Here is a 25,293-nt window from a genome sequence, read left to right as displayed (position 1 = left end):
AGGCAGGGGCCGAGGCCCTGCTCTTCTACCCATGTTTGGGAGCAACAGGGCCATTGTCATGTTTAGGATTAAGGACAGCCAAAGTGATTTGAACTTGTCCTCTTTCCTCCTGGAGCTCAGAGACTCTCTGGTGGGTGCCAGGACGCTCCTGCTAGGATGGCTGTCATGGTCAGGTTCATCTGTCAACCTGGCCAAGTGGTGGTACCTGTTTGTCTGGTTGGGCAGGTGCTGGCCTGTCTTTTGCTATGAGGACATTTCATAGAATTAAAGCATGATCACGTTAGCTGCATGCACAGCTGATTCCATTTGTAATCAGCCAAGGGGAGTGTCTTCTGCAGTGAGTGATGCTTAATCTAATCACTGGAAGCCTTTTAAGGAGAATTCAGAAGAGACAGGCTCTCTTCCTGCTTCGACCGGCGAGCCTTTCCTGTGGAGTTCATCCAGACCCTCCATCGGAGTCATCAGCTTCACAGCCTACCCTACAGATTTTGAACTCTACATTCCCACAGTTACGTGAGACACTTTTATAAATTTTATATTTACGAATCTTTCCTGTTGATTCTGTTTCTCTAGAGGAACCTAACTAATACAACTTGGTACCAGGAGTGGTTCTTAAGAAACAGCATCTTAAAAATGGGTTTTTATGAATTATTTTCTACTCTGACTGGACTTAAAGGCACTAAGGACCCTGATTTCCATAATCAGAATGACATTGCCAGTCCATGGAGTGAGTTGGCAAAAGAGGCAGTCAAAATATCACCATTCGATTCTCCTAATGCTTTGCTTGTACAAAGCCAGGCTCTGGGGATAATGTTTTTAACACCTTTACAGAGTTTTGTGGAAATAGGAAGTACAGAGATATTGGCTGGTTGTTGTTAGATACACTGTATACATTAATGAGTGAAAGGGATGGGCTTAAAGCTTCAAACGAGAAGCTTAAGTGCCGCCTGACAGAGGTAGACGTTTCTGTGAGTGTCTTGAAGGAAAATCTTATTTCCTGTAGCCGTAGACTTGAGATCTCCAAGAATCAGACTCAGAATCTTATTGTTAGAGTAGCAACTTTACAACATAAACTGAAATCTCAATCTTGGACGATGTCTGCTATTGAAGTGAAGGCATTGGTTGGAAAGGAGTGAGACCCTGAAAATTGGGATGGTGACATATGGATTGATAATAATGTCAGTGGAGAGGTTGAAACCCTAGACCATGCTGAGTCTTCTCTAGATAACCCTGCAATAGTCAGCCCTGAGGACACAGCCGCCCCACCTCCAGCCTGCCTTGAGGAGTTGGCCACCCAACCTCCTCCTGAAGGGATTAGCCCTAGAATGATTAATCCTGTTTCACCAGATGAAACTGCAAATGAAAGCCCTGAAGCAAATGGTTTAGAAGACACTTTTAATTCTTTTCATGACCCACTCCCACCACCCCTCATTTCTTCCAGACCTATAACTAGACTGAAGTCCCAACAGGCCCCTAAAGGTGAGGTACAAAGTATCACACATGAGGAGGTACGTTATACTCCAAAAGAACTGTGTGAGTTTTCCAATTTATATAGACAGAAATCAGGGGAATATGTGTGGCAATGGATTTTAAGGGTGTAGGATAATAATGGGAGGAATATAAGGCTAGATCAGGCTGAATTTATTGATATGGGCCCACTAAGCAGAGATTCAGCATTCAATGTTAAAGCTCGAGGGGTTAGAAAAGGCATTAACAGTTTGTTTGGATGGTTGGTTGAAACATGGATCAAAAGGTGGCTGATAACAATTCATGAGGTTGAAGTACCAGAACTGCCCTGGTATGGTGTAGATGAGGGGATCCAGAAGCTTAGAGAGATTGAAATGTTAGAGTGGGTTTATCATGCAAAGCCTGCTCTTACACCCCAGGAATGTCCGAGGATGCACCTTTTACCAGAACAGTGAGAAATAAATTTGTGAGACTAGCGCCGTCATCCCTGAAGAGCTCTGTAGTTGCACTTCTCTGTAGGTCAGATATTACTGTAGGAACTGCTGTCACTGAGCTGGAATCCTTAAACACAGTGGGGATGACTGGATCCTCAGTTGGCAGAAGCCAGGTGGCAGCACTTAATCGCTGAAGACAGGGTGGACATGGCTATTGTAATAGACAGCAAACTCAAAGCAGCTGTCAAAATAATCTGACTTGCAGAGGTTTGTGGCGTTGGCTAGTAAATCCTGGGGTACCTAGAAATACGATAGAAGGGCAGTCTACTAAATTCTTGTTGGAGCTGTATAAACAAAAGAGTTCTAGGTCAAGTAAACAGAAGTCTAACCTGAATTACAAAAACACAGAGTCACGGCCCCTTAATCAATTTCCAGACTTGAGACAGTTTACACACCCCTTGACTGAAGGGGAGGCCAGGTCCCTATGGGGGAGAAACCTGTTCCACTGCCACAAATCTATACTGTTTATCTTCCTCTGAGCCTTGTCCAAGGAGACCGACGGCCTTTTACCAGGGTAACTGTGTATTGGGGATAAGAAAATGATGAGATATTTCAGGGATTATTAGACACTGGTTCAGAAGTGACATTAATTCCAGGGGACCCAAAACGTCACTCTGGTCCACCAGTTAGAGTGGGGGCTTATGGAGGTCAGGTGATCAATGGAGTTTTAGCTCAGGTCCGCCTCATGGTGGGTCCATTTGGGCCCTGGACCCATTCTGTAATTATTTCCCAGTTCCAGAATGCATAATTGGAATAGACATATTGAGCAACTGGCAGAATCCCCACATTGGCTCTTTAACTCATGCAGTGAGCACTATTATGGTGGGAAAAGCCAAGCGGAAGCCACTAAACTGCCCCTACCTAGCAAAATACTAAATCAGAAGCAATACTGGATCCCTGGAGGGATTGCAGAAATTACTGCCACTCTTAAGGACTTGAAGGATGCAGGCATGGTGATTGCCACCACATCCCCATTCAACTCTCCTATTTTGCCTGTGCAGAAAAGAGATGGGTCTTGGAGGATGACAGTGGATTATCATAAGCTCAACCAGGTGGTACTTCCAATTGCAGCTGCTGTTCCAAATTTGGTAGCATTGCTTGAGCAAATCAATACATCCTCTGGTACCTGGAATGCAGCTATTGATCTGGCAAATGCTTTTTTTCCCAATAGCTGTTAGTAAGGACTGCCAGAAACAGTTTGCTTTCAGCTGGCAAGGTCAGCAAAATATTTTCACTGTCCTACCTCAGGTATATCAACTCTCCAGCCCTATGTCATAATCTTGTCCACATGGACCTTGACAGTTTCTCCCACCCACAAGACATCACAATGGTCCATTATACTGATGATATCATGTTGATTGGACCTAGTGAGCAAGAAGTAGCAACTACTCTAGACTTACTGGTAAGGCATTTGCATGTCAGAGGATGGGAGATAAATCCAACAAAAATACAGGGCCTTCCACCTCCGTGAAATTTCTAGGTGTCCAGAGGTGTGGGGAATGTCTAGATATCCTTTCTAAGGTGAAGGATAAGTTGCTGCATCTGGCCCCTCCTACAACCAAAAAAGAGGCACAGCACCTAGTTGGTCTCTTAGGATTTGGCAAGAACATATTCCTCATTTGGGTGTGCTACTCAAACCCATTTATCGAGTGACCAGAAAAGCTGCTAATTTTGAGTGGGGACCAGACCAAGAGGAGGCTCTGCGACAGGTCCAGACTGCTGTACAAGCTGTTCTGCCACTTGGACCACATGGTCCAGCAGATCCAATGGTTCTGAAAGTGTCATTGGTGAATAGAGATGCTATTTGGAGCCTTTGGCAGGCCCCTATAGGAGAATCACAATGCAGACCCTTAAGATTTTGGAGCAGAGCCTTACCGTCTGCTGCAGATAACTACCCTCCTTTTGAGAAACAGCTTTTGGCCTGCTACTGGGCCTTAGTAGAGGCTGAACACTTAACCATGGGCCACCAAGTTACCATGAGACCTGAGTTGCCTATCATGAGTTAGGTGTTGTCTGACCCACCTAGTCATAAAGTTGGGCATGTGCAGCAGCGCTCCATCATAAAATGGAAATGGTATATATGAGATAGGGCCAGAGCAGGTCCTGAAGGCACAAGTAAGTTACATGAGCAAGTGGCCCAAATGCCCATGGTCTCCACTCCTGCTACATGGCCGTCTCTTTCCCAGACCAGAGCTGTGGCCTCTTGGGGAATTCCTCACAGTAAATTGACTGAGGAAGAGAAAACTCGGGCCTGGTTTACAGATGGTTCAGCATGATATGCAGGTACCATCCGAAAGTGGACAGCTGCAGCACTACAACCCCTTTCTGGGGTGTCCTTGAAGGACAGTGGTGAGGGGAAATCCTCCCAGGAGGCAGAACTTCGAGCAGTGCACCTGGTTGTTCATTTTACTGGGAAGGAGAACTGGCCAGTGGTGCATTTGTATACTGACTCATGGGCTGTTGCTAATGGTTTGGCTGGATGGTCAGGGACTTGAAAAGACCATAATTGGAAAACTGGTGACAAAGAGGTCTGGGGAAGAAGTATGTGGATAGACCTTTCTGAGTGGGCTAAAAACATGAAGATATTTGTGTCCCATGTGAACACACACCAGAGGGTGACTTCAGCAGAGGAAGGTTTTAATAATCAATTAGATAAGATGACCTGTTCTGTGGATGCCAGTCAGCCTCTTTTCCCCAGCAATTCCTGTCATTGCCCAATGGGCTCATGAACAAAGTGGTCATGGAGGTAGGGATGGAGGTTATGCATGGGCTCAGCAACATGGACTTCCACTCACCAAGGCTGACCTGGCTACAGCCACTGCTGAGTGCTTAATCTGCCAGCAGCAGAGACCCACACTCAGCCCCCGATATGGCACCATTCCCCGAGGTGACCAGCCAGCTACATGGTGGCAGGTTGATTACATTGGACCACTCCCTTCATGGAAGGGGCAGCGATTTGTTCTAACTGGAATAGACACATACTGTGGATATGGGTTTACTTTCCCTGCATGTAATGCTTCTGCCAAAACTACCATCCATGGGCTTACAGAATGCCTTATCCATCGTCATGGTATTCCACATAGCATTGCTTCTGATCAAGGAATACATTTCACAGCACATGAAGTGCAGGAATGGGCACATGCTCGTGGAATTCTCTGGTCTTACCATGTTCCCCATCATCCAGAAGCAGCTGGATTGATAGAACAGTGGAATGGCCTTTTGAAAACTCAATTACGGTGTCAACTAGGTGGCAATACCTTGAAAGGCTGGGGTAATGTTCTCCAGGAAGCTGTGTATGCTCTGAATCAGCGTCCGCTGTATGATGCTGTTTCTCCCATAGCCGGGATCCATGGGTCCAGGAACCAAGGGGTGGAAACGGGAGTGGCACTACTCACTATTACCCCTAGTGGTCTGCTAGGAACATTTTTGCTTCCTGTCCCTACAGCCCTGAGCTCTGCTGGTCTACAGGTTTTAGTTCCAAAAGGGGGTGTGCTTCCACCAGGAGAAACAACAATGATTCCATTGAACTGGAAGTTAAGACTGCTACCTGGTCACTTTGGGCTACTCCTGCCTCTGGATCAACAAGCCCAGAAGGGGATTACATTACTGGCTGGGATGACTAACCCTGACTATCATGGGGAAATAGAACTGCAAATACACCATGGAGGTAAAGAAGAGTTTTCCTGGAATACAGGAGATTCCCTGGGGCGTCTTTTAGTACTACCATGCCCTGTGATTAAAATCAATGGAAACTGCAACAACCCAATCCAGGCAGGACTACCAATGGCTCTGAAACTTAAGGAATGAAGGTTTTGGTCACCCCACCAGGCAAAGAACCACGGCCAGCTGAAGTGCTTGCTGAGGGGAAAGGGAACATGGAATGGGTATTGGAAGAAGGTAGTGATCAATATAAACTATGACCACATGATCAGTTACAGAAATGAGGTCTGTAATGCTGTTTTGTTCATGTTATACTATTTAAGTTGTAAGATATCAAGTTTAAGAATGAATATTACCCAAGGACTTACACCCCATTCTGGATAGATTTAATGTGTTTCTGGTTATGTGCAGGACAGTTGAGTATTGTCAGGTGGAAAAAAAATGTCTTATTGTTGTCTATATAGAAATGAGGTATAGTTTAAGGTGATGAGTATAGCTGCCAAGTTGACAAGGGGTAGACAGTCATGGTCAGGTTCATGTGTCAACTTGGACAAGTGATGGTACCTATTTGTCTGGTTGGGCAAGTGCTGGCCTGTCTTTTGCAATGAGGACATTTCATAGAGTGAAGTCATGATCACATCAGCTACATCCACAGCTGATGCCATTTGTAATCAGACAAGGGGAGTGTCTTCTTTAATGAATGATGCTTAATCTAATCTCTGGAAGCCTTTTAAGAAGGATTCAGAAGAGACAGGCTCTCTTCCTGCTCCCGGCCGGCAACCCACTCCTGTGGAGTTTGTCCAGAACCCTGACTAATACAGCAGCCCAGCTCAGGCAGCATACTGGGCCCACTGCCTCATTGCCTCCTTCCCAGGCTGGGCTTCCGGGACAGACAGTCTCGGGTAGGCAGGCAGGGCCAGCCCCAGGGCTGGAATCCTGCCTTTTCTGTGTGAGGCTTTGCAGGTCTAGCTCTGTCTGGGGAGGCTCGGCAGGCTCCGCCATAGGGCCCCATGCCCAGGCTGGCACCTCCTTGTCTCAGCAGCGCCCGTACTTCCCGTGGCAGTTTCCCCTGGACCCTGAGATGGGGTAGGGTTGGGAGGCTAGACACCATTTCCGTCCACATCCATGCGTCTCTGGAGGAGGCACCCATCTGGCCCTTCTATCCTGCACAGAAGGTCGCTGGAGGGATACACGATGAACTCAGGTTGGCAGCTGAGTTCCTCCTTCTGCCTTTTCCCACCCCTCACATGATTTAGGACACAAGCAGGAGGTGGGTTGGGGGCTTTGATTGGGATGAGTCTGATGGGCCCCTCAGAATGGGGCACCACTGTGCTGGCTTCAGGTACAGAGTCACAGAGCTGTAGGGGGAACCTGTTCAGGCCTTGCCCCATGGGCCAGGCCTTGCCCCGTCAATCAGGCCCTCCCTGGCCCCTGCGCCTCCCCCCAGCTGGTCCCTCTGTGGCCCCAGATCTAATTCCATGCAGCCCCGTTGAGCACAGAGCTCAGCATTCCAGGGTGGCATGGCCGCGTGGGGCCTGGGCAAGGCCAGCAGCAGCAGAAGAGACCCTGCAAGCTGGGGATAGATGCCAACAGGGCGTATGCGGAGAGCAAGGGGGCGCACCTGCTCTCAGCAGCCCACGGAGTGACCCCTCCTTGTAACCGAGCAACTCAGCTGCCACAGATGACCCCTCCCTGAGGTTGGTAGTGGCAAAGGCCCTGGGTCCAGCCCCACAAACCCCTCAGTATTGGGACACAGCAGCCTCCTTCCTGCCCACCTCCTCAGGCGACCATGAACTTGGCCATCTATGTTTGCGCAGCCCAGCACTTACACCTAAAGGAGACACCAGCCATCCCAGGATTTGACTTCTTGTCTCCAGCAGGGACTGTGAGGTGCTGGGCACCCATGGCCAGGTTGTGGGCCAGCAGCCCTGGCATGAGACACTGTCATCCCTGGGGTGAAGGGTGCTGGGAAGCAGGTATAACCCGAGGCCAGGGCAGGGTCCTATTGCTTGGACAAGGTTATTCCCCTCATACTGGTTAGTGCATCGCCCCAAGAGCCCAGATGCACACAGGAAGGCCGCGGGGACCTCCATGCCCTCAAGTAGCCCCCAGACAGCCATAAAGATTCCATGTCAGGGGAATAAAGAGCCCATACAGGCAGGTGCACGGGGACCTGACCCCTCAGCCTGGTGCAGCCTCATTTCATTTCCTCCCCATCAAGTCTGTGCTTGCGAGAATGTCCCAGGCATCCCTGACCCACAGGGGGCACGTGGCCTGAGGGAGGGGGCAGGAATGGGAAGCCACAGGGATCAAGACAGGAAAGAGCAGGAAGCTACAATACCTGGTAGGCCACAAGTGAGGGGTGGGGAGGGATAGGCTGAGTACATGAGGCTGGGAAAGATTTGGAACCAGGTCTGTGAAGGACCGACAGCCATCCCAGTCTGTGGGAAACACAACAAATACCCCATTTCCCCTTAGAAGAGAAAAAGTATTTAGAACCACAAACATGGAGGGTAGAAGGGAGGAAGCCTAATTCATCTTCACTCTGTGATCTGCTTCCCTTCTTTGCTTTGGCTGCTAGGAAGGCCAGATGTCACATAGGACTCTCTGGCGCGGGTTTTGTGGAAATTATTACCATGGCCTTTGGCACCTCTTTTATAGTATGGTTTGTGTCTCTTTTATAAGGCTTCTTTTACATGACGTGTTAAATGAAAGTAAGTACCCATCTATGTTAAAATATGCACAGGTGGTTATGGGGCTCTGTGGCCAGTGTTGGAAAGGAGTGGAGGCAGGCATAACGGGGGAGAGGTCAGCCACTTTGCAGGCTGCTGGGCCAGTCTGTCGTGAGGAAAGTAATATATGATGCCAGGCAGGGACTCATAGACCGGTAGGAACCTGGAAAACTACAAAGCATCCGTTATCTTTCTCACCTGCAATGAGGCTCCGTGCTCGACACATCCCTCCTCTCCACACCCTCGTGGCTCTGCTCCCAGGTGGCCGGCAGGGGGAGCTGCCTGGTGTGGGGGTGGCCTGGCTCTGCACACGGACCTCTTGTTAGCCTGGGGCTCCAGCCCATCCCCTTCTCTGAGCCCCAGTCTCAGCGCGGGCTTCCCTTTAGCAGCTGGGGACCCACGACTCACTTGACTGGGCCCTGGAACAGAGGCAAACAAGGGGACATGGAGACGCAGGTCTCACAGGAGCACCCTGGGGCCAAGAGGGTCCCTAGCTCTGGGTTAAAGTCCTGAGATGAAGGCCTGGCTGTGGCATCCAGTGGCTCTGTGACTTTAGAATCTCGGTGTTTCCCATCGGTGGAATGGGCCAGGGGTCTCTGGCCACCCATCTCACAGAGCTCCTGGAAGGGTCTAGGACAACCTGAGGCCCCCAGAGGAATACTCTGCCCTTGTCACTGGTGCAGAACCAGCAAAGAGATGCCTTCTAGTGGCAGCTGTCATTTTGTCCGCTGTCAGGACATCACACACACACACACACCCCAGAGATCTATAGCAGGGAGGGAGGGGCAGGGCTGGGGTGGGGCAGGGAGGCCACCGCAGGACCAGGGAGGACGCAGCCTCGGCTCTAGTCACAGGCCAGGAAGCAGGCGGGTCAGACCTGGAGCCCAGGTCTCCAGTGCCCACCCAGGGCCACCCAATAGCATGGCAGCCAGTGGCTGCAGCCCCACTCTCATGGGTGGCCCTTATAGGCACATCATTCATAAACACCAAAGAGCCCGGACAGCCTCTCCTGTCTTCAGAACCCTGTTAAGCACATAAGGAGATTTCTTTCTTTCCCCACCACCATCTGTCTCCCCCCCTCCCCTACCCCAACCTGCCAGTGGAAATCCCTACCCCTTTGGGAGAAGGGGGTTACTATGGCCTTTTAGGGAGGGCGGGAAGACCCTGGACCAGAGGCTGAGCAAAGGTGCCCCCTCCCTGCAGCGAGCTGTGGCATCCGAGCCTCAGTTTCCTCATCTCTCAAATGGGATGTTGCCCCTTCTCCAAAGTGAGGGGTTTGCTGGTGAGCTGGAGTGGGAGTCCACGGGCACAGGGCCTGTGGGAGAGCACAGGGGACGTGGGCTTGGGAGGAGTGGCATTTGCAGGAACCCAGGTCTTTGGACTCTGCCCACACGCCCTTTTCCACAACCCCTCTCTGGTTCCCTTGAGCGTGTCACATTGCACCTCCAGGTCTCCATTCCCACATCTTAAGAATGGGAGCACTTTTTCCATGCCTGTCTGGCCTGTGTATGGGAGGGTGAGCTGCAGTGATGGAAGGGGGAGCAGCTAATAGCCGGAAGCTGGCTAGTTGTGCAATGGAGTGCCTGGGGCAGGGGGAGCAGCTGCTGTTCAAACTCCGGGCTGGAGCCCTTTCTGCCAAGCCTGGGGCACCCCCGTGGGTGGCAGAACAGCAAGCCACCCCCTTCCACTCCTCTGAGGAGTGCAAGGGCCCCACACTCCTGCTCAGTCCCACCCTGTCCAGTCCCAGCCTCTGAGAGGCTGTTTAGCAAACATTCTGAAACACCTGCAGAGTTTCAGGGATTCCGTGGGATGGAAAAAACCAGGCACAGAGACGTGAACCGAGCCGTGGGTCTGAGCAGGCCTGGTGGAGGTTTCCCCGAGGGGCAGATCTGAGGAAGAACTGGAATTAGTGGGGAAGGCATGAGCTGAGCACAGGCCACCCTGCACATGTGGGTGGCCACCCTGAGGGAGGAAGTGTGCCCAGCACCCCCTTGCCAGGCACCTGGCGCTCTGGCTCCCCCTCCCTACAACTCTTCTGACAGGCGTTGCCTGGTCCTGTCTCACAGCAGAGGGGCTGTGTGCCTGCCCCTCTCCAGGAAAGCATGTGATGGGTGGGACCAGAGTGGTCAGCAGGCTGGGGGTCAATTAGGCTGGGAGACACCCAGAAACCAGGATACAGGTGAGAGGCAGGGACAGATGCCCTGCTTCCTAGGAGTGTGCTAGAACCACCTAGAATGCTGGGAAGCTGAAAGGAATCTGGATGTCATAGTAGACCACAAGCTTGAAGGGGGGAGCCGTAAAAGCAGTTATATGATACAGGCTATGAGATAACTTGGTGGAAAGTTCCAGTCTCAGTTCCTCGGCCAGGTAAGCAGCATGAGCGTTTCTTCCTTCTGGGCCAGAGACAGGGACTGGTCTGAGCTGCTAGGGGTGCCTTGGGTTCTAGGGGCAGAGGGGGTCTTGTGACAAAGGCTCAGAGTCAGCACACAGCGAGGATGGGGCAGCTGAGAGCACTGGGGAAGCCCCAGAATTAAACCCTTGGAGTTCAGGCCCCAGCCATGACGAGCCACACTCAGCCATGCTCCAGCTCTAGGGTCTACTGCTGGGGAGGCCGCTGATTGACCGTGACACCCCAGATTTGGAGACCCCCAGAGAGCATGCTGATCATGGGAAGCCAGCCAGGGTAGATGCCAGTCCCTGAGCTGGCTCTGAAAAGGAAGGGCCTCCATTCCCATGCGGGGCAAAGCAATGACAAAGTTTTGATTCTTGAGCAAAGGGGAGGGGGTTACACCTCGCTGCAGCTGGGTGAGCTGGGAACCGGCAGGAAGAGCACAGGGCCCGGCCCCTCCCTGCCTCCCTCTGCCCCCTAGGCCTGCAGGGACTTCCTGGAACTAGCAGAGGCGCACAGCCGGAAATGGCAGCGTGCACTGCAGTATGAGCAGGAGCGGCGCATCCACCTGGAGGAAACCATCGAGCAGCTGGCAAAGCAGCACAACAGCCTCGAGCGGGCCTTCCGCAGCAGCGTCCCCGGCCGGGCCCCCAACCCCTGCAAGAGCTTCAGCGAGGGTGAGTCAGGGCTGCCCGGCCTCTGTCCCCTCGGCGCTCAGCCCCCTCTCTGCCATCTGTCACCCCATCCCCAGACACTCACCGCATAACTTGCCCATATTGGGGCCTCGGACCTGACCCCATGGCTCTGTTACTTTCCATGCACCCCTACACCCCCCAAAAGGCAGCAGCCTCCCTGTATCTAGGTTCAAATATCCAGTAAAAAGGTTAGGCGGGCCTGGCTGTCCCGGGTGTCAGGAGGCTCCTGGGGCCGTGGGGCACATGGTCCCTGGGCCGGACAGCTCCGTCAGAAAGGGGTGCGGGGCCACACACTGACCCGCACGCACGCACACACACACACACACACCACACACTGACCCACGGGCACGCACGCGCACACACACACACACACCACACACTGACCCGCGCGCACACACACACACACACATACACACATTCAACCCATCAAGGGAGGCTCCCAAGGGAAGCCTCGGAGCCTGAGCCAGCACAGCCCAGGCAAGTCCACAGCACGTCACTGCAGTGGGACAGCCCCTGGCAAGAGGCATCTCTTTTGAAGCTGCAAACTAAGGCGGGGGCTCTGCTCCCTTGTCTAGGAAGCCTCTTAACTCCCAAAGGAGAGGACAGTGAGGAAGATGAAGATACTGAGTACTTTGATGCCATGGAAGACGCCACATCCTTCATCACCGTGATCACCGAGCCCAAGGAGGACAGGTGGGTCCCCCCTGCCCCGAGCCGGCCGCACCCTGGGGACCGTCCTGTCCCTAGACTGACCTTTCCTGCCTTGCTCCCCCCTTCCCCCATCTCCTTCTCTCTTTTTACCTAACAACTTTTGTAATTGGATTTTACCAAATCATTTTGGGTTTTTTTTTTAATCTATTGAGATAATCATGTGTTGTCTGTCTGCTAATAACATTTCGTGCTACAACAAAAAATTTTCTGATTTGGTCCATCCTTACGGTATGGAGATAAACTCTCATTGTATAAACCTCATGGTATGTGAGGTGGCTTTTGTTGTTTTTTGGTTTTTGGTTTTTTTTTTTTTATGAGAGCAGTCGAAGGATTATAGAAGTACCGAGCTCCCACATACCTTCTTCCCAGCAACCCTGTTTTCCCAATTAATTAGCATTTTGCACGAGTGTGGTACATCTGTTACAACCAATGAAACGCTATTATTATACTTGTGCTACTAACTGTAGCCCAGTGTTTACGTTAGGGGTCACCCTCTGTGTTCTATAATTCTGTGGGGTTTGTGTGCGTCTGTGTGTGGCAACCTAAAATTTCCCTTTTTCATAAATGCAATTCGGTGGTGCTAATTGCATTCACAAAGTCATGCTTCCGGCACCATCATCCATTGCCAAAAGTTTTCCTTCATCCCAAAACAGGAACTCTAAACCAATTTAACATCAACGCCCCAATTCCCTACCCCACATGGCCCCTGGTAACCTGTGTTCTAGTTTCTGACTCTGAATTTCATGTTTTGCTTAATTCATATAAGTGAGATCATATGGTTTTTGTCCCTTTTCATTCAGCATGATGTCTTCAGGATTCACCCACGTTGTCACAGGCATCACAACTTCATTCCTTTCTAAGGCCAAATGAAATTCCACCGTGTGTTTACATCACAGTTCGTTTATCATTCTTCTGTCGATGGGCGCTTGGGTTGCTTCCACCTTTTGGCAGCTATGAAAGTACTCTGAACACTGGTGTACAAATATGTGTTCGAGTTCCTGCTTTCAGTTCTTTTGGGCATAGACCTAGGAGTGGGATTTGCTAGGTCATGTGGTAATTCTATACTTAACTTTCTGAGGAACCACCAAACTGTTTTCCCCGGTGGCTGCACCATTTAACATTCCCACCACAATATACAAGGGTTCCTATCTCTCCACATCCTCCTCAGCTCTGTTATTTTCCATTTTTTTAATCGTAGCCATCCTGGTGGGTGTGAAAGGGCATCTCCTTGTGGGTGTGATCTGTACTACCCCGATAAGTAATGACATTGAGCATCTATTATGTCCCTATTGACCATCTGTGTGTCTTCTTTGGAGAAATGTCTCCTCAAGTCTTTCGCCCATTTTGTAATTGGGTTGTTTGCCTCTTTGTTGTTGAGTTGTGGGAGCTCTTTATATATTCTGGATATTAAACCCTTACCAGATATATATGGTTTCCAAATATTTTCCCCATCCTTTAAGTTGTCGTCTTATTTTCTTAATAAAGTCCTTTGAAGCACAAACTTTTAAATTTTGTATTCCCATTTATCTGTGCTTCTTTTATTGCTCACGCTTATGGTGTAAAGTCAAAGAGACCATTTCCTAACACAAATTCCTGAAAAATGATTCTCTGTGTTTTTTTTCTAGGCGTTTATAGGTTTGGTTCTTATATTTAGGCCTTTGATCCATTTTGAGTTCATTTTTGTACATGGTATGAGATAGGGGTCCACTTTCATTCTTTTGCATATGGATATCCAGTTTTTCCAACACCATTTGTTGAAGGGATATGGTTTCCCTGCTGAGTGGGCTTGGCACTGTTGTAAAAAAATCAGTTGGCCACTGGTGTGAGGGTTTATTTCTAAACTCTCAGTTTGAATCCATTGGTCTATGTGTCTGGTACCAGGCTGTTTTCATTACTGTTGCTTTGTAATAAGTTTTAGAGCCAGGAAGTGTAATTCTCCACTTTGTCCTTCTTTTTCAAGATGCTTTTGGCTATTCAGGTTCCCTTACCCTTCCATATGAATTTGCAGATTGGCTTTTCCATTTCTGTGCAGAAGGCTGTTAAAATTTTGATTGGGATTGCATTAAATCTGTAAATCTCTTTGGGTAGAATTACCCACCACCTCTAAGCTGCATTTTCTTGGTTTGGCACACTCTCTGTTATTGCAACCCTCTTATTGTTTTCCAGCATTACGAAGTAGATGGCTTTGCCAGTTTTTGATAGTTGTTCACTGATTCTGTGGGAGTTTGCAACGCTGAAATGTCCTACATCCCCATCTTAGTCAACCAGAAGTCCCATCTATTCTTCTTGTTACTAGCTATATACTAAGGGGTTTCTTTCTTCTAAATCTTGCTCCAGGTAGTATTTTTGCTTAGATTGGTTCTGTTCTTCCTTAAATTGAAAATGCCTAAATAAGGTTTATATCAGGATTTTGCTTTAAAATGGAGATGGAGAATGTAGTATTGGCTGGATTCCATTCCAGCCAGGGTCAAGGAGAAGGGCTAGAACCCAAGGGCTTGCATCCAGACGGCCAGGGCTCATCAGTTTCCCCCCCAGAGCTGTGCACAGTTCCAGTCGCTCCCTCCACCAAGACAAAACATTCTAGAAAAGATAAGAGACACAGGGAATTTCTACTTTGACATTCACACTTTGTATTCCCCAGGCTTTGCTTCTTTTTCCCTAACTAGGATGTTTCTAAAAACACATTCAAACATAAAGGAGCAACTGGATTGCTTGATGCTGTCAGACTCACAGTCCACAGGCAGTGCCCATGGGTTGGAGGGGAGTGTGAGTGGGGGGCTTGAATACAAAGTTAATATAATTAGGAGTTCAGTCCTCATTAGGATCTTTTTTCCCCTATAAAACTGCTTATAAAACTGCTTAAGATCCTAACAATAAAAGATGTATTCATTTCCTGGGGCTGCCCTAACAAAGTACCACAAACTTAGGTGGCTTAAAATGAACAGAAATTTATTCTCTTAGAGTTCAAGAGACCAGATGTCCAAAACCCAAACTGTCGAGAGAGCCAGTCTCCCTCTGATGTCCGTAGGGGACAATCCTTCCTTGCCTCGCTTGGCTTCTGACGCTTTGCCCGCAATCCTTGGGGTTCCTTGGCTTGTAGCTGCCATGCTTCCATCTCCAGCTCACTTGTCACCTGGCTGCCTTCTCTCCTCTGTATGGCTGTATTTCTTCTCTCCTTATGAGGACGCCAATCCTTTTGGACAAAGGGCCCACCCTGCTCCAGTATGATCCCTTCTTAATTTAACTGATGCCATCTGCAGTGACCCTATTTCCAGATAAGTTAACATTCACAAGTACTGGGGGCTAGGAGCCTCAACATACCTGTTTTGGGGGGAAACAATGCAGCCCATAACAGAAAGGTTGGTGAGGATCATGACACTAAAGGACACTGAGATGGCTGGTGGCCCCACGGATGTCTGGGGCCCCTGCCAAGGCCTGCAGGAGGTAACATAACTGATTGCAGCCTGTGGTACCCACCATCACGCACACTCATGGGGCATCAGAGTCACGGAACTTCCTGGCTCCCCCATGGGCAGGGCGCCCAACAGCAGGGATGAGGAAGTACAAGTTGCAGTGGCCAGGTGAGCAGCCAGAGCCCCCAGCCCCAGTGGATAGAGAGCCTGGTCTCAGGCCCTCGTCTCTTCCTCTGCCCACTACACCCTGCACAGCTTCCACGGACTTCCTAAAGGGCCAGGGGGTCAGGGCAGCCTCGGTCAAGGCTGGTAAAGAACCCCCACCCCCTCCCCCGCCGGCCTCCCTGTGTTTTCTGAGAGCTGTGGATCAGCATGCCTGCCTACCTCCCTAACCCAGTTTCTTCTGGGGAAGACAGGGTTTGGAGTCCTCTTACCTCTTGGGGAGTTGCCAGTCCCGTCAGCAGTTTATTTCCAGCTCAGCCTCATTTTCTGTTTTCCAGTAACATTTTTAAATTCTTTATATTGCTCTCGAAGTTAGCACAGCTTGGCTGTTCTGAATTGCCTTCCACTTTAGCACTTTGCAGCCAAGAAGGCCCCACTCAGGCTCCCCCCATCCCCGCCCCCAGCGTCCTCCTGTCCCAGGAACCCCAGGTGCCTGGGCTCAGCCCCCTTGTCCCCAGTGGCACCGAGCCAACACCTGAGGCTGCCCCTGTCAGAGCTTCCCAGCCGGTCTCCTACCCTCTGCTCCCCTCTGACCTGCTGCTGCCACATGGGCGGCAGGAGGTCCTACACGGGTCTGCCCCTCCGTGCTATCCCATCTCCCTGCAATGGCTTTCGTGAATCCTCCTGCCCCTGCCTGACAAGTGTCTGTTCCTGGCTCAGCCAGCCTCTCCCCAGGGTTCCCACAGAGCCAAGGGCCACCCCATTGGCCCAGCTAACCATCCTGCCCAAGGATTTCCTAGGCATGGTGTTGGTTTGACCTCCGACATGCCCTTAAGGAGTCCCCATCTAGTGAGGAGATAGAGCCATGCGTTGAGGATGCAGTGGGGTCCATCCTGAGAGAAAGCGGCTCTAGGAGGTTCCTGTAGAAAAAGAGCCCCTCCTGACCTCATCTGGGGCCTGGGTCAGCCAGTCCCTAGGAGGGGGCCATGGGCAGGGACCCCAGACGACGACTTTGCAGAGCATAGCTGTAGGGAATCTGTAGGTGGGGGCCTTTCCTAATCACTGCCTTGGGTCCCTCGGCCCCCATCTTGAGGGTCCTGGAGGTTGGGGGCGTGTCCCAAGACAAGACTGACTTCCCCTTAGACTCTGTGAGGAATTCAGATAGAACGGGGGAACACGTCTCAAGGAAGCCTCAGGATCTATAAGTAATTAGTCCCCCTTTGTATTTCCTGCAGAAAAGCCGAGGGTGAGAGTGGGGCATGCCCTGTGGACGACTGGCCCGTGACCGACAGCGTAAGTGCAGGTGGGGCCAGCTGGGGAGGGCCGAGGAGGACAGGCTGGCTCCCCTAGCTCCGGGCCAGATGGCTGTGGGTGGCTGGAGGCCAAGTGGTACCTGGGCCCCCACTGATGGCCACACCCGGCTCCTCAGCAGGTGTTGGACTCAGCGTCCCCTGGGCAGCCCCCCAAAGTGAAGAGGCGGGTGCGCATCCCTGACAAGCCCAACTACAGCCTTAACCTCTGGAGCATCATGAAGACCTGCATCGGCCGGGAGCTCTCCAGGATCCCCATGCCGGTGGGTGGGCCTTGGGGCCCGGGGGCCCGTGTCTCAGAGCCCAGATGAGGGGCGCGCACAGCCTTGAGGTAGTGCTCAAGGAGGAGCCTGAGCTAGTTATTCAGTCTTGCCCATCAGCATTGCCCCGGCACCCCCACCGAGGCAGCATCTCCAGGCTTGGCGGGGAGGGACTAGGAAGGGGCCCTGTGTGGATCAGAGATGTGGTGAGCCCCAGGGCCCTCTGGACCCGACTGATGGGCCTCACAGTGTCCCAGCTGTCCGGACTTCCCAGATGGGGGTGAGGGTAACAGTACTGGGGAGGGAGCCCCTTCTCCACACCAGGAGCCGGCCCTGAGGCCTGGGCATCCATCACCTTGTCCAGTCCTGCCTGCCCGCCCACCCCAGGAAACGGAGGCTCCGTGAGGTCCCACAGCAGGCGGAGGGGCAGGCTGGGAGCTGTGGGCCGCCAGCTGGGGATGGCAGCTTTGTGGAGGGGACCCCTGGTAGCCCCAGGCCAGACTTGCTTCTCTGTGTGAGTCCCGTCCCACCTCTGGGTCCATGTCTGCAAAGGGGAGATGGACACAGCACCCTCCTCACAGGTGTCTGGGGAGGTCGAAAGGAGACAACCCAGAAAATACTGCCTGGTGCCTGGTGTCTCCCAGCACCACTACCCTGAGGCCGGAACAGGGGCCCCGATACTCCATCCTGTGCCCCTCTCCCCACCCCCATCCTGCCTTGGCTCCTTCATAAACTCCCCTACATGGAAAACTACACAGTAGCTCAGAGTAGGAGGACGTCCCAATTCTGGACTCATTCCTCCATTCACTGATTCAGTAGATATTTATTGAATACTTCCTATGGTTCAGTGCTGCAGGTAACAGTAGCAAACAAGTCAGAAGCCCCAGGCTTTTGGAGCTTCCACCCTGGTAGGGCACGGCTGACAGTGGCTGGCATAAAGTTGTACAGTGCATAATGTGTCAGAGAGCGATGGGTACCAAGGGGACACCGAGGCAGGAAGGGGCAGAGGTGAAGGGGCGGTCCAAGGACGTTGATTCTGGAAGGGGCCCACTGAGCAGATTCATCCCTGACCCTGAGAAAAGCCCCGGTGTTGGGGCACCCCGGGCCTGGGCCAGGAGCCACAGTCCTAGCTGAGGCTGCAGCAGGCAGGGCCAGCCCGGAGTGGGGGTGCCTCTCAGGCGCTGACCTCCCGGCCACCCCGCAGGTGAACTTCAACGAGCCCCTGTCCATGCTCCAGCGGCTGACGGAGGACCTGGAATATCACCACCTGCTGGACAAGGCCGCACACTGCACCAGCTCAGTGGAGCAGATGTGCCTGGTGGCCGCCTTCTCCATGTCCTCCTACTCCACCACCGCGCACCGCATTGCCAAGCCTTTCAACCCCATGCTGGGCGAGACCTTCGAGCTGGACCGCCTGGACGACATGGGCCTCCGCTCCCTCTGCGAGCAGGTGAGGCCCACGCTCGGCCTACCAGGCTGGCGCTCGGCCCACCAGGCCGGCGCTGGGCCGACTCTGCTCCCCTACTTGGGTCAGGCTCCCGGCTCCAGGCATGGAGGGCAGAGCGAGGCAGGCAGGACGTGGCCAGAGACCTTGACATGCCCCTGCCCTCGCGTTACACAGCCGGAACCCCGGCAAGCCTGGGTCCAGGCAGCAGCTGGGTGAGATCCAGAGACCTGCTGCTCCCGCAGGCCTCCCAAGACCCTGAAAGCCCTCCCTCGAGGGAGGAATCAGGTCTGACGTGCAGCAACGGAGCCCCATCTCCCAGGCAGGGAAGCACAGAGCAGAGGGGCAAGGAGTCTGGGCGGGCTGGAGCACAGGGTCACCACTGAGTTATGAGGTGTGCAGGGCAGCCCACGCTGTGCGGGTGGAGCTGTCCCATGCCCACTTCACTGGGGAGGTCTGGAGTGTAAGGTGCTCCCGGGGCTGAGATGTTGCCCGGGAAATGGGGTGAACTCTCTTCCATCCTTTGAATGTCCTCACGGAGCAGAGCCAAGGCCCCCTGTGGGCTGGGAGCCTCGGCAGTGGCATCCTGATGCTGCGTCAGCCAGTCAGGCCACCACTGCACACCTGCTGTGCGCCGGGCGCTGCTCCAGGCTCTGGCTTGCCGAGCGGCTTGTTATCTGTAAAGGGCAAAGGTGAGCTCTGGCTGCTGAGTGCACCCAGCCATCCAGTAGGAGCCCCCAGGCAAAGAACTGCAGGGGGCCAGTGGCTGCTCAGACATTGAAGGCAGAGCCGGGAAGGACAGGGTGGTTCCGGGGCTTGTGTTGTCCCTGTTGTGGTGTGGTGGGGGAGGGGGTGGAAAGGGAGAGAGGAGATAAAGGAGCTGTCTGACCTTGGGGGAAGAAAAGAGAAGGGGACAGAGGAAGCTGGGCGGGGCCAGCCCTGGAAGCCTGGGGGCCTCTGGCTTTGCCTCTGCCCAGGGGTGGTGCACGGGGGGTAGGTGGTAGGGGTAGGAGAGGATGGTGCCACCTGGCTTTTGTTTCATCAAGATCCCTTGGCTGCGGCGGGAAGAGCCAAGCACCTGGAATTAGGGAGGCTTTTGCACTGACCCACTGGGGGCCTAGACCGGGGCAGTGGGGGAGGGGCGGGGCGGGTAGGGGTGGATTTTTAGATGCAATTTGAAGAGCAGACAGAATTTATTAAGGGATCAGATGGGGAACATGAGAGAGAAAGTGGGTTCAAGGATGATTTCCAAGCATTTGATGATTGGGTCCAAAAGAGGAATGGAGGCTGCAGAGACTCGGGCCATCCCTGGGAAGTCCTGGCCTTAAGTTTGCTGTGAGTGATGGATGGGCTCAGGGACAGTTTGCTGGCCAATGTGGTAGCCAATGTAGACCTACTCTTCGGAGGTAGGCCTGTGGGGGTGCTTCTTATGGAGACGGGGAGGGGCTGGGCCATGACCCCTTTCGGTTTGATCCTGCGTGGAGGTGTCAGCCTGAGAGCCCACTTGAAGGCCTTGCAGTGAGACAGATGAGTGGTCCAAACACTGGGACCTGCAGTGGGGAGCCATGGAGCTAAGGAAGAACCGACAGCAGTCGGAGATGGTGCTGCCAGGGTGAGGCAGGGCACCTGGAGGCGGGAGGGGCAAGGGTGGACCGACAAGGCAGGATATCCCAGGCCCTGTGCTCCAGAACCAGGCTGGCCTGCACGGAAGCCTGATGCTGCCCCTGGGGGCACTTTGCTGGTCAGGGTACTGGAAAGAAGATAGCGTGACAGGTGCATAATGAGAATGAATGGTGAGGATTAAAGCAGAAAACAGGCCTGGGGGGCTTAACACATTTCCCAACCGTTGTGTGGGGCAGGGCCAGTGCAGGGACCCCCCATTTCCCACTCCTGTTCTTTCCTGCTGGGCACTGCCCGTTCTGGGACCTGCTGTCTTCTAGCTATACATGTGGAGACAGGGCCGGTCGCCCACCTGGCTGGGGGAGGCCTGGGGCCATGTCCAGCAGCTGTTCATGCCCTTCGATCTGGCCTCAGGTGAGCCACCATCCTCCCTCGGCTGCACACTACGTGTTCTCCAAGCATGGCTGGAGCCTCTGGCAGGAAATCACCATCTCCAGCAAGTTCCGGGGCAAATACCTCTCCATTATGCCACTAGGTGAGCTGGGCCCATGCACTCCTGCGGTTCGTGGGGAGGATTCTGCCAGCCCCGAGCCGGCCTGGGGCTTTCCAGGGCCACATTAATCTACCTGCAGACCTGTTCCCTCCCCCGTTGACAGGCTCCCGGGCCTCTCTGCCCCACCCCACCTTCGCCCCACCAACCATGCCTCGTTGCACGAATGTGCTTCTGGTTCTCAAGTGTGCCACTCTGGGGCAGGCTGGCAGAGCTCCCACCCTGGGGCCATGACCTCTGATCTTCCATCTGGCCTCCAGGTGCCATCCACTTAGAATTCCAGGCCAGCGGGAACCACTATGTGTGGAGGAAAAGCACCTCAACTGTGCACAACATCATCGTGGGCAAGCTATGGATCGACCAGGTCTGGGGGCGCCATGGGGCAAGGGGCGTCTGGTCTGCAGACTGGCCACTGACCACTGCTGTCTCTCACCAGACAGGGGACATCGAGATTGTTAACCATAAAACCAAGGACCGCTGCCAGCTGAAGTTCTTGCCCTACAGCTACTTCTCCAAAGAGACAGCTCGAAAGGTAAGGAGGGCACACCCCACAGAGCTTGGGGTGGGAGGGCGCCCAGAGCAGGCGTGTGCCCACCTGGTCCTGCCACCTCCACAGGTGACGGGAGTGGTGAGCGACAGCCAGGGCAAGGCTCACTACGTGCTGTCAGGCTCGTGGGATGAACAGATGGAGTGCTGCAGGGTCATCCACAGCAGCCCCAGCAGCCCCAGCTCCGACGGAAAGCCAAAGACAGTGTACCAGACTCTGCCAGCCAAGCCGCTGTGGAAGAAGTACCCGCTCCCGTGAGTAGGGGGCTGCCAGGGCCTCTCCGTGTGCTGTGGGGCTGGGGCAGGGAAGAGCGGGCAGGTGCAGGGAGAGGGAGAGGGAGCAGTAGAGGAGCCCGGCCAGGCAGGAAGGGAGCAACAGGCCCAGGAGGAGGATGCAGGGTTCCGTCCACATACCGGGCAGAGGTGAGGATGAGCCAAAGCTTGGTGCCCGCAAACAAGGAAATTAAGCACACCATCAGGTAGCTGTAAGAGATTTTGAACAGGGTGAGAGGACCTAGTCCTGCATGGCTAAAAGAAGGAAAAGCCAAAGGTAAAATAACTCCCGGGAACCAGACAATGGAGAGCTGTTGTTTTAAGCCACTAAGGTTGTGGTTATTTCTATGGCAGCCCTGGGAATCTAGGAAGCAGCACTGCAGATTCAAAGGAGATACAGAAATTCTACAAAGCAAAAGTAAAGTAACTAAGATTGAGAACTCCATGGAAAGGTTTACTAGATTGAACACAACTGCAGAGAAAACCCATGGACTGAATAAAAGTCAGATGAAATTACAAAAAAAAAAAAAGAAGAAGAAATGAAGAGTGAAGATAAGATGCTACAGTGAGAAGGTCTCTGCAGCAGCACTGGCTGGGAACTTGTCAGGGTGAAGAATCCCACCCCCAGACATCCTCCATCAGCTCTGCCACTCGGTGAGATCCCCAAGGGCTCTGTATGCACTTAAGGTTTGAGAGCAGGGTATAACATCTGTTCTGGTTTGCTAGCTGCTGGAATGCGACACACCAGAGATGGATTAGCTTTTAATAGAAGGGGATTTATTTTGTTAGTTCTTCAGAGGAAAGGCAGCCAGCTTTCCACTGAGGTTCTTTCTTACGTGGGAAGGCACAGGGTGATCTCTGCTGGCCTTCTCTCTAGGCCTCTGGGTTCTAACAACTTTCCCCAGGGTGATTCTTTTCTGTATCTCAAAGGCCTGGGCTGAGCTGAGAGTGCAGGTTTAAGACATGACCACAGTATCCTTTAAATCAAAAGAGGGATAAACCAAGGGAAACCTCTGTGAGTCCCTACCCAGCAGGAGGGTCACTTAACTTTTGCCTGTATGGAGTATGAATATGGTATTTTTTATGGTAACCGCTAAGTTAGACATTTGTTTGGCATCTCAGAAAGAAAGGAAAAATGAAATTAAAATAAAAATAGAAGAGATGAAAGACCTTGAATTGAAAGGGTCCATGGAGTGCCCAAACCAGGAGATAAAGAAAAACTTATGCCCAGATACAGTGTGGTAAAATTATGATCGAAGAGAAAATTCTAACATCTTACAGAAGGAGGGGCAGACTACCATCAAGGCTGAAGAATCAGATTGATACTAGACAGCCAACACTGGAGTAATATTTTCAAAATGGTGCAGGAAAGTTTAGAAAATAGAATTTTCTACTCCATCAAGCTATCATCCCAATGTGGGAACAGGATAAAAAAATATTCTCAGCCGTACATTCTCAGAAGGTTTGCCACCCAAAAACACACAATGGAGATGATATTGGACATAATACTTTAAAAGGAGGAAGAAAAAATCCAAGAGATGCTGCAATGGGCATGTGAAGTGAAATGTATTGTTTATTTTTTAAATAATTACTAAGACCAGAGAAAATATGGCCATAATGATCCGGAATTAAAAGTCTAGAAAATATAACATGGTAGAGTTTCGAGGGATGGAGGATACCAACAGATATGAAGGAAGGCTAAACTCTTGCCTTATTAGAGAGAAGAGATATCAGATTTTTAATAAGAAAGGGTTAAAGAGAAAAATTAGGGTAAATGAGCAAAAACAATAAATTAAAATAATAGAAAGAGGTCCAAACGTGTCAATGATGATAATAAAATAGAAATAGATAAAACTCACTAGTAAAGAAACAAAATATCAACAGATTGGAGGTTTAATAATATACATGTTTTTTCTAAGAGATACCCCAACAAAAAGATGTGTAAAGGCTGAAAGTAAAATATAGACATATCATGAAAATACTAATCAAAAAGCTGATATATATATACATTAATATCAGATAATATAGATATTAGGACGCATGCATTATTAGAGATTGGAGAAAGTTGGTACATATGGATAAAAGGCTGAGTTTGTCAAGAAGAATAAAGTAGTTTCAAACATTATGCATGTAAGAAAGCCTCAAAATATATACTGCATGTTTTTTTAGTTTGCTAAAGCTGCCAGAATGCAATATACCAGAAGTGGAATGACTGTTATAAAGGACATTTAACAAGCTACATGTTTACAGTTGTAAGGCTGTGAAGCTGTCAAAATTCAGGAACCAACAAGAGGTTACCTTCATTCAAGGAAGGCTGATGTCATCTGAAACACCTCTGTTATCTGGGAAGGCATGTGGCTGGTGTCTGCTGGTCCTTGTTACCAGTTCCATTATTTCCAGTTTTGATGCCAATGCTTTCCTAAGTGTCTGTGAGCCCTCAAACTTCGCTCCTCTGGGACACAACCCTGGGTTGTGACTGGCTTAGCATCTCATGGGAAGGCACATGGTGACGCCTGCTGGGCTCTGCCCATGTCTAGGCTTCTGCTCTGTCAACATTCCAAGCATTCCCGAACATCCGTGTCTGTCAGCTCTGAAGCAACTTTCTCCAATCATCTACATCTGAGGTTTCTCCAAAATGTTTCCCCTTTTAAAGGAGTCGAGTGAGCTCATCAGACACACCTTGAATGGGTGGAGTCACATCTCCATCTAATCAAAAGGTCACACCCACAATTGGGCAGGTCACATCTCTGTGGAGATAATCTAGTCAAAAGTTTCTGCCCTACAATAGTGAATCAGGAGTAAAAAGAAACGGCTGTCCCCACAAGATTGGATCAGGATTAAAACACGGCTTTCCTAGGGTACATAATAGTTTCAAACCAACACACACTGTATTGATAGTAAAGGGAGAAATTGATAAATCCATGACTACAATGGGAGATTGGGAGACTTCAATACATCCCTTTCACTTGTTTACAGATCAAGGGGGAAAACAACACCAAATATATGAATGAGATAAAATAATCCAGGAGATAAACTTCTGTATGCAATAATAATCAGAGAACATTTTTCTCAAATTTACATGGAAATTGATATGCAAAAATTGATCATGTGCTAAACCCTAAAGAAAACCTTAAGAAATGTAAAGAGGCTATCACACAGACCATGATCTGTGATAAGACAATTATGTTAGCACATAAGAACAAAATGACAAAAAATCCCCACATATTTTTAAAGATTTTAACTTGCTGAGTAACTCATGGGTAAAATAAGAAATCAGAATGGATATTTAAAAGTACCTAGAATTGAACTAGATTGAATTGAATTGATTCATTGAATGATAATGAAAAGATATCAAAACTGGTTGAATGCAACAAGGTAGTAAGTGCTTCAAAGGAAATGAAATGTCTAGCCTTAAATAGGTATGTAAGCTCATTAATTTTGAGGCTTCTCTAAGTTTCCACTCTAAGAAATTAGAGAAAGTATGATATAAACCCAAAGAGAGAAGAAAATATACTTTTAAAGTAAGAGCAGAAATCAATAAAACTTAAAAAGAAGTTTAATAAATAA

General features: G+C 51.0%; 1 protein-coding gene across 4 annotated transcripts in view; it reads left to right on the top strand.

Moving 5' to 3' along the window:
- OSBP2 (oxysterol binding protein 2) overlaps positions 1-25,293 on the top strand; it is a 252,956-nt gene that overhangs the window by 223,013 nt on the left and 4,650 nt on the right. For 2 of the 4 annotated variants that reach the window (XM_077160544.1, XM_077160542.1), the window contains exons 4-12: positions 11,224-11,419; positions 12,013-12,130; positions 16,959-17,016; positions 17,156-17,296; positions 18,498-18,743; positions 20,772-20,892; positions 21,168-21,271; positions 21,344-21,439; positions 21,524-21,708. In XM_077160544.1, the coding sequence (XP_077016659.1) occupies positions 11,224-11,419; positions 12,013-12,130; positions 16,959-17,016; positions 17,156-17,296; positions 18,498-18,743; positions 20,772-20,892; positions 21,168-21,271; positions 21,344-21,439; positions 21,524-21,708 (1,265 nt within the window). Of the gene's footprint in view, positions 1-11,223; positions 11,420-12,012; positions 12,131-16,958; positions 17,017-17,152; positions 17,297-18,497; positions 18,744-20,771; positions 20,893-21,167; positions 21,272-21,343; positions 21,440-21,523; positions 21,709-25,293 lie in introns of all 4 variants that reach the window. The other 2 variants (XM_077160543.1, XM_077160541.1) reach the window with 1 other exon arrangement.

Source organism: Tamandua tetradactyla, chromosome 5 (assembly GCF_023851605.1).
Source record: "Tamandua tetradactyla isolate mTamTet1 chromosome 5, mTamTet1.pri, whole genome shotgun sequence".
Classification (NCBI taxonomy): domain Eukaryota; kingdom Metazoa; phylum Chordata; class Mammalia; order Pilosa; family Myrmecophagidae; genus Tamandua; species Tamandua tetradactyla.
Note: the sequence above shows the minus strand (reverse complement) of the source record. Positions and strands in the feature narration are given on the sequence as shown.